General features: G+C 34.8%; 1 protein-coding gene across 7 annotated transcripts in view; it reads left to right on the top strand.

Moving 5' to 3' along the window:
- The first annotated feature begins 213 nt into the window (after window positions 1-213).
- LATS1 (large tumor suppressor kinase 1) overlaps window positions 214-9870 on the top strand; it is a 31907-nt gene continuing 22250 nt past the window's right edge. The window contains exons 1-3 of one of the 7 annotated variants that reach the window (XM_025176123.2): window positions 214-435; window positions 2265-2298; window positions 5373-5840. In XM_025176123.2, the coding sequence (XP_025031891.1) occupies window positions 5490-5840 (351 nt within the window). In that variant the 5' untranslated portion in view covers window positions 214-435; window positions 2265-2298; window positions 5373-5489. Of the gene's footprint in view, window positions 660-2264; window positions 2299-5347; window positions 5841-9870 lie in introns of all 7 variants that reach the window. The other 6 variants (XM_025176112.2, XM_088141922.1, XM_007422088.4 and 3 more) reach the window with 6 other exon arrangements.

The raw sequence follows: 9870 nt of genomic DNA, 5'->3' as shown, positions 1-9870 counted from the left end.
ATTTTTTAATTGCTATTCACGGAGCTCGTTCTGTTTGGACTCGCTGGCGCGTCTCAAGCATGATGCACATCAAAGGGCAGAGCGTGCTGTCCTGGTCCCCGCCAGGAGGAAGAGCCCTCCAAAGCGTTCCCGAGCCCTCGCATTCCGGGGGGGGGGGAGGAGGAAGAGAAAAAAACAAGCCGGCGGAACACGCAAAGGAAGTCGGGAAAAGGTTTTATATCCGGGAATCTTGGGCGACAGACCCACCGACAAAATGGCGGCCCGGAACTGAACCCCCCAAAAAGGGGGATAGAAATTGAGGGGGGAGGGGACGGAGAGCCGCAGCCCTTCACACTAAACCGTGTTAGCTGCCGCAGGGAATTCCCACCGTCGTCGTCACCTTCCTCCGATTACCTGGGCTTGAGGCGCTGTCACCTCCGCCTTTCCCGCAGGCAGGTGGGTAGAAGGGTTTGCTCTGGCTCCGCCTCAGGGAAAGAAATTTGGTGGCTAGTTAATGAGGAAGGCCTCAGAGACGGGGCACGCCTTGGCCTAGGGTTTTATGACACTCTGCTTGCCTTGACGGGGATCGTTCTGGCTCCTTTGTGTTTCCACCCGCCCGTCTCTTGGGTCGCCTAGGATTACTTCGCTGAAGCTTCTCCGTTTCGTCGAGCTCCTGGCCTGTACGTGTCGTACGCTTCCCTTACTGTCCCTTAAGCTTAGATCACATGTCTTGTAGGACTTTAAATAGTCTTTTCTTTTAGTGTACACCATTTTTCTTTATTTGCTTATTGTTATTTTACTTTATTTTGTTTTTAAACAACGGAGGTATATCCTAATTTGGGGGGAATTATCTGACGTTCTCTGTTACAGTAAATTGCTTTAGAGTTTTAATTTCTTTTCCTTAGAGCAGTAAAGATAAGGTGAAAAATGTTAAACATTTGGTTGTAATAGCAGGTTAAATATATAATATATATTAGCATATCACCTATTGTTTATATAAGGCTTCTGACATATTAATTTGCTTAGTTGTGCATTTGACCAAATCCCATAATTAATAGTACGTGCTTTGAATATTATCTATAAATATTCAAATCTTATCTATTATAAAATAGACTGTTGTATCTCATATAGGAAAAGGATGTGAAGGAAAAGGGAAAGTAAGAAAATGAACTCAGGTATATCAGTCCTATTAAAAAGAGAATAAAAGTAACATTTTCAAAATGTGGCCCTCAGATCTTTTGGCTCATATTTTTTGTGGTTACTTTAAATATTACTATGCTTAAAGGATATAATGACTGTTTTAAGAACAGGTTTTAACAATTAACTCTTGCAAAAGCAAACTATTAGTTTTGTCCTCTAAATTCACAATATTGCACAGGCATTTTATAAGTTACTGAATTTTTGTCATTGCTTCATGTTGTTTTCTTTTTAACAGCGCAGTCTTATGCTTATTTATTCAGAAATGCCTCAGTGAGTTAACTATAAATAGACTAACAAACATAAATAGCCTTTAAAAACTAACAAATTGATTAATGCATAATAACATTTATGGTTTATTTCATCAGCTATATGGCTGCAGAAAATTAAATGATAATCATTATATGAGATATGTGGCCATATAAGTCCTATAAATAAATAAGATCAAATGAGGTTTTCTACCAAGTTGTGTGTATAGGATTGTTGTCTGAAGTATTCTGTAGATGTTTCATTATTAATTTGATTTTAATGCTACCCAACTCCATCTGACTCTGGGTGGATTTTTGGTGCAGGTCAGTAAAACATTAATATATCTGGATAGGCACAGTCTGAATCATTAATTCCAGCTTGGTTCAGTGTATGAAGCATTAAATTGTATACAATATTGGCTACAAATTTGGAGGCGGATGTGAGTTTCTTCCTTGCTTCCCATCTACTTGCTCTCTTTTTATGTAGCGAGTTTGTGTGGTGAAACACGCGGAGAAATTCTACCCTCCTTGTTCCTGCTGCTGCTGCTTCTCATTCCAGTCACTATTTGCTCACTCAGAGGACAAATGAATATATATTGACAGAAAGGAAAAGAAATAGCAGAGCATCCTGTTTTTGTAGGATGGAGAAAAACATTTTACTAAGCAGGTTTTAAAAGCTTTATAATATACAGTACAGAAGTTTAGCTTAAAAATACAATAAATTAATTATGCAATAGAGAGTAAGACATCAGGACACCTGATATCTGGGATGTGAACTAGATGGTATTTGATACCCTGCCTGTTTCATTATTTTCACTATCATTTTATTCATGTTTTCAGTTAATATCCTTCTATAAGAACATAGACATGGCAGGTAAGAATAAAATAAATTTAAAAGGTACTACATATATGTGAAAAAGAGGTCAAAATAATCTTCATTAGAAACCATTTATTTATTAATGTGTTATTGTGCCTTTAATTTGCATTACAATGGATATAATGTCCCTTCAAGAAAAATTGTTGATATATTAAGGATTGCATTTTGAGAAAACAGGTTTTTCATAGTCTGTTTTTTGATCTAAGGAACAGGCAAAAACACTGTTCTAAACAGTTAAATCTGAATTGAAATTAATTTGTAGTTTGAGTGTGTTGCTTCAGTGTTTACTTTGTAAAATATAGTTGTATAAACCTAACTAAAACGTTAAACACTGGAATTATGTGATTCTAAATTCTATGCATAATTTAGCATAGCTAATAAAACATAGGTTAAACATAAACAACAAAATGAAACAATACAGAGAATTTTGCACACAACAAAAAATAAGGAAGGATTTATACACTGAAAGAATTATTTGGCTTCTACACTGGTAGGGCAACTGCCAAAAGTGAAACAGTAGAAATTATAATCAGAACCTTCTGTTCAACCTAGAATTTGGTTATGATTTCTAATGTATGATGGACAGGACTTGCTCACTATATTGTATCATAACTTATGTCTTTCAACAATTTCCACTGAGCTTTTTTGAAAAAAAGTTCATGGGAACCTCTGCAATATATATTTTATACATTGGGGTTTACTTATTTATTTTTATTATTTAAATCCCACCTTTCTGTCCATAGGGCATGCAGGAAGACTAAAAGTATAAATAAAGCAAACAGTTAAAATATCATAAAAACAGTTTAAACTATTATAAAAAATAATTCAAACTGAAAAAATTTGGCTTAAGAGAAAAGTATTCAGTCACTTCCCAAAAGAGATGGGAAAATGCAGTTCCTGAGAGAGTCATTCCATGGCTTGGAAGTAACATAAGAGAAGACCTTCACTGTTATGTTTAGAAAGTAAGGGCATTTTAATGAATTGTTCTGATAGATAGATAATCAGTCTGTATTGTTATAGCCGATGTTCATGTTTATATCTTTTCATATCCTCACTGTGTATATTTTTCTTTCTGTCAATGTGTGGGTGGGTGGATGGATGGATACACACACACATTCCTCTTAGCCTAATAGTATCTTACAGTGTTTTAAATAAAATTTCAAATCGTCATTATGAGCTCAGTATTAAAGACAGATAAAAGGAATTATCTCCCAAAAATAAATATTTGGTGTTGTAGTGTATCTTTTGTGTAAATATAGTTTACAGATTAATGCTAAGGAATAGGATGGGCAGCTGCATATTTCTAATGTGAATTAAATAGCTAGTGATACCTGATAGGAAGTGAGAAAAAGGTTTCAGTCTTAACAGATTGAAAAATAACATAATGCTTATTTTTATTATATAAGGCATATAATACATATTTTAATATATATTATATGCCTAATAGTGTGTGTGTATATGAAGACAGAAAATAAAAACATTCTAATAACATTTTTTATTTTCTCTCTTCATTTTGAAATAAAACCATCTATTGTTTTAGTATACATGAATTGAATTGAAAATTGTGTGAAATAGGACTGAATGATCCTGCAGTAGGAAGTGTGGGAGGTGGCATTCACCATTTTGCCATCTCTTTTAAAGATCCATCTAGCATTGTAAATTTGTTCTGAAAGATTGGAAACCACCTACAGAATGGTGCTAGGAACGGCAGAGAATTGCATGAATAACGAAAACCACTTTTCAAGGGCAAAGCTGTACTGCATATAGGTTTCTCAATTAATAGAAGGACCTCTTTTGCTTGAGGAATGTCAACCTTGATCCAACCCAGTGCATAAAAATGTGATGCATATCAAATTAGGCTCTTTCAGATTCTCTGAACCAGTTATGCTTTTTTCTTTATTCCACATATGCCATCCTTTCAGATGTTACTTTTGAAAGTATCCTTGGTTTTAAAAACAAGCTCCAATGTGACCTAGGGTGCCTGATGTTAAAAACAAATAATCCAGACTCCTATGGTGTATAATGCTAATTGTGTAGACTTTACTGATAAAATATTTTAAAATCTGTTCATTCTTTTTCATAGAATACAGTCAACGTCTATAAAAAGATATAACTCTACATTTCAGTATGACTTTAAATGCTTTGTTGAAAATAAATTTAATAAAAATTAATTATAATAAATTTAAATACTGTTACAAGATGGTGATGTTTTGAAAGGAACATTTTAGTTGTTAATGCTTTCTTCCAGTAGTAGAAGTGAAAAAGTTATATCAGAAGGAGAATGCCTCTCAGTACAGTTGTTGTAAGTGGCTAGTAGCTGGGGATGGGGATGGAGAGTAAGGAGCTATTGCAGTAGTCGTTGGCTTCCTAGAATGATTAGTCAAAGTAGCATAAATCTGATACAGCATAATTCATGTGTTCACAATAATAGAACAAACTGCAGTTACTAACGCTTTGCTATTTAAGTTATGCTGTCTATTTTAATGTCACATAAAAGCAACCATATATCGAATCTGGCAGTCCCTCTAATTTGAACATTTATGTCACTTTTAAGGGTTAAATAAGTACTTGTTTGAATAGTATCAAGTGTAAAATCTCTTCTAATTTGCCTCCAAAGAAGTCAAGAACTAGTTTCCTAAACAGAAACAGTTTCTTTCAAGAAGAGACCTGGATTTCTAATAGGAATTAATAGCTGCACATAAATGGGTCTGAGTTCTTTTGGCAATCTTTAACCAGGTCTGGAATGATTAAAATGGTCTTTTGGCAGGAAGGAGACAGGTGTCTGATGAGTTGGGCATGGGTATCTGCAATATGTCATGGTATGTTCAGAGACAATCTTAATGCCCAATTCTTTTATTATTCTAGATTTGGATTGTAAAATAAAATATCTAGACTATTTTGTTTAGACTGCAGTCTTATGAACACCAACTATTAAACAGAAGGCAGTTTGTTTTCATACTAAATATTCACGAGAATGTGATAGAAATAAAAGAGTTGAATAAAACATTTTCCAATAATGTAACAGTGTTTTTATTATTCTATTTAGGTTGACTATTATTCTATTCTCTTAGGCTTGAATGGATGTATGTACTACTGGAATCAAGATCAGCTGTATACTTTGAGGTTGCCATCCAACTGATTACAGTATTAAGTATCTTGAAAATCTTTGTTAGAGATTATACGAGTTCATGAAGAGAAGTGAGAAGCCAGAGGGATATAGACAAATGAGGCCTAAAACATTTCCTGCCAGTAATTACACTAGCAGCAGCCAGCAGATGTTACAAGAAATACGAGAGAGCCTTAGAAATTTGCCTAAGCCTTCGGATGCTGCAAAAGTTGAACAAAATATGGGTAAAATACCAACTGAAGATCCCAGACAAGGTCGAAATCCCCCTAAATTTGTTACCTACCATAAAGCTTTGCAAGAAATTCGAAATTCTCTGCTTCCTTTTGCAAATGAAACAAGTCCTTCAACCAGAGGAACATCAGAAGTTAATCGTCAGATGTTGCAAGATCTACAAGCTGCTGGATTTGATGAGGTAAAATATAATTCCTAATGTGATGTCAGATTGGTAATGGCAAAAAACATTTTTGTGATTTATTGGGGGAGTACATTCATAAAATTATATTTTGATTAGGATTTTGTTGTTTCCTGTGCACGTTATTTGAATTTGCATATTACTCCCAAGTTACATTCAGTTATTATTGTCTACTGTCAGAATCCATTAGCTGAACAGATTCATAATCTTTCCTTATTTAAAAAGTACACCCTATCTTTGGCTATAAATAGTTGGAGGAACCAATAAAAAAAGATTTGGGGAAATGTATGGGGATATGCAGGCAATGGAGAGATAAGAAAAGGTCTTGTTGCTTGAGTAGGTCCATTATCAGGGTGCGCCGCTTGATCTGTGGCAAACTCCCTAAAGCCCAATTGCTTTCCCAGAGCCCTGACTTTTCAATTAATTTAACTTAATTAACTCAGTGAAGATTGATCAGCATTTTCACAGTGCTTCCTTTGCACCACACCTTTCGCTTTGGCATTGGGCAGGCAAAGGCAGTTTTCTGAGAGCCAACACATTAAGGCTGTGCTGCTTGACATCTATCATTTTATGTCTTTCCTTTTTGAGAAGAATGTGAGATAGGAAAGCTGACACTCTTGGGAACCACTGCTTGAAGGTGTAAGCACCTTCAGTCCTTGATAGGCCCTTCTTAGTACTTAACCCACCTTGTGACTTTACCCTTTAAAGAAAGGAGTGAAGCTAGGTCTCTAGTAATTTTCTCTTCTGTAGCTCTGATTTCAGAGAGGAGTCATATCAATGTGGTCTTGGTGCCATTAAGTAGTTCTTCATGCCTGAAGCTATAGGAGAAAAGGAATCTAGGGAGCAATCCAACTCTAGGCCTGAATCCAAATCTCATCCTTGCTCTAGTATATTACATCCTAAATAGAGAGGAAGGATAGTAATGGCCTCAGTGGCTCACCAGATTATTATGGGAAGCATACAAGTAGGATATGAGCACAACAGGACCCATTCACATACTCCTCAAAAATTCATGTATGCTGCCTCTTAATACTAGAGCTGATATAGTTATAACTATTAGATATTGATAATTTTATTCTCTTTTTTTAAACTTAATGTTTTCACAAAACTCTTCTCTAAATTTGATTGACTAAAATTGGTTCTCTCTTTCAGTTCCTTTCCACTGCAAATATAATATTCTGTTTTTTTCCAATATTGGCTGATATTCTGTCCTTGTTTAATTTCTTTCTTTCTTTTTCTTTTTTGCACCTTTTCATATTCTGAATGAGTGGAATATGTTGTGAGTATGGAGAAGCCATGGCAAAGAAATTGCCAGTTATCCCTACTGTCTATAGCACACATAAATGAATTGTTGTTCATAGTACAAAATATAGTATCAACTGTGAAATACTTCAATGATTGTTCTAATTATTTTCTTCTTCAAGCTAAAAACTACAAATATTCCTTGAGTATGAGGGACTATGGAGAAAGAATGGTTTTTTTCCTTTAATAATTAAAAATAGTGCTGAATTTTGCTAAAATATTATATCATCAACATCAATATAACTTTATTTTATAAATCAAACCTGCACAAAATATTGATTATATACTCATTCAAGTAACAGGAATTGTTCTATTCACAGTTCCAGCCAAATAGCTTGACTCTTCTTCCAGGACAGTTTAACAACAAAAAAGGTATCAAGCAGGCTAGTCAATTCTGTCCCATTACCCTCTCCAACACAGTTTCTTTTTCAACTGTCACAAATATTTACATCATGCTCCAGTGATTATTACACTCAAATTAGAAGAGATTATTCCATTTACTTATAATTGGCATTTTAATCCTATAATGCTATACAATGCAATAGCAGAGCAACAATTAACTCAAACTTTGAGAAACTTTTTTCAAGAAAATAATATTGTAATATTGCAGTAAGAGTGAAGTGGAACACTATGAAGGCAGTATTAAGACGAGAATGAATAAAGCAGTTGAGTATGATTAAAAAAAATCACAAAACATGAGTAAGCTTTATTCAGAAATTAACAGTTAGCAAAATATAACAGAACTGGATCAGCTAGTATATGCAAACAGATAGTAAATAGAAAGAGAGAGTTAGATGATTTGGAGACAGACAGAATCTCAAATTATTTTTGCCAAGCAAAGATACTATGAACATGATAATAAAAATTCTAGAATACTGGCAAATAAATTGAAAAAAACTAAGGAAAAATGTATTAGTTCAATTAAAAACAGCAATGGCCAAATAGTGACCCAAAGATATAAATAAAGAATTTAGCCTTTTTTTTCAACAATTATATTCCTCATATAATCCATCACCAATACAAATTAATCAATATTTAAATAGATTAACATTCCCAGAATTAGCTCCAGAAGATATACAATTTATGGAATCCCCTTTCTCTTTTCAGAAATGTCTGAAGTCTTTAATTCTATTAAAAGTAGAAAATCTCCTGGCCCTGATGGACTGTCAGGGAAATTTTATAAAGAATTTAAAGAGAACCTAATACCTAATTTTCTATTTTTATGCAATACTTTGCACCAAGGGGACCTCTTACCAAAGTCTTGGAAACAGTCTAAGGTAATTTAGACATTAAAGTGGGTAAAAATTCCCAGGAATAGGCATCTTTTAGGGGTGTCTCACTTTTCAATGTGGACTATAAACCATACACTAAATTGTTAGCTAACCAATCAAAAGTGATTATAAGGAAAATTATTCATATAGAGCAATCTGGTTTTATTCCAAACCAAAATATATCTACCCCATCAGGAAATTATTAAATATTATACAGATTAGTAAAATTAATAAATCTTCACTAGCCATATGTTCTTTAGATACATTTAAAGCCTTTGATACTCTGGAATTACCATTTATAAAACAAATATTAAATAAATTTAAATTTGGGGCTGGCTTTTGTAAGATGATTCAATATATACAGTACTGTGCAAAAGTTTTAGGCAGGTGTGAAAAAATGCTGTAAAGTAAGAATGCTTTCAAAAATATATATTGTAATTGTTTATATTTATCAATTTACAAAATGCAAAGTAAGCAAACAAGAAAAACCCAAATCAAATCAATATTTGGTGTGACCACCCTTTGCCTTCAAAACAGCATCAGTTCTTCTAGGTACACTTGCACACAGTTTTTTAAGGAACTCGGCAGGTAGGTTGTTCCAAACATCTTGGAGAACTAACCACATCTCCTGTGGATGTAGGCTGCCTCAGATCGTTCTGTCTCCTCATGTAATCCCAGACAGACTCGATGATGTTGAGATCAGGGCTCTGTGGAGGCCTAACCATCACTTCCAGGACTCCTTGCTCATTTTTATGCTGAAGATAGTTCTTAATGACATTGGCTGTATGTTTGGGGTTGTTGTCCTGCTGCAGAATAAATTTGGGGACAATCACACACCTCCCTGATGGTATGGCATGATGGATAAGTATCTGCCTGTATTTCTCAGCATTGAGGACACCATTGATCCTGACCAAATCTCCAACTCCATTTGCAAAAATGCAGCCCCAAACATGCAAGGAACCTCCACCATGGTTCACTGTTGCCTGCAGACACTCATTATTATACTGCTCTCTAGCCCTTTGGCAAACAAACTGCCTCCTGCTACAGCCAGATCTTTCAAATTTTGACTCATCAGTCCAGAGCACCTGCTGCTATTTTTCTGCACCCCAGTTCCTATGTTTTCATGCATACAGTTGCAAGAAAAAGTATGTGAAGCTTTTGGAATTTCATGGTGTTCTGCATTAATTTGTCATAAAATGTGTTCTGACCATCATCTAAGTCAAGAGTATTGACAAATATAATGTGCCTAAAATAAAAACACAAAAACAATTCTGATCCTTCATGTCTTTATTGAACACACTCATTCAACATTCAAAATGCTAGTGGAAAAAGTAAGTGAACCCTTGGAATCAGTAACTGGTTGACCCCCCCTTGGCAGCAATAACCTCAACCAGGCGCTTCCTGTAGCTGTGGATCAGACCTGCACATCGTTCAGGAGGGATTTTAGCCCATTCTTC

Source organism: Python bivittatus, unplaced genomic scaffold (genome assembly GCF_059951505.1).
Source record: "Python bivittatus isolate LINGU-HERP-01145 unplaced genomic scaffold, Pbiv_v1 ctg000020_np1212, whole genome shotgun sequence".
NCBI classification, from domain to species: Eukaryota; Metazoa; Chordata; class Lepidosauria; order Squamata; family Pythonidae; genus Python; species Python bivittatus.
This window is presented reverse-complemented; position numbering and strand designations above follow the sequence as displayed.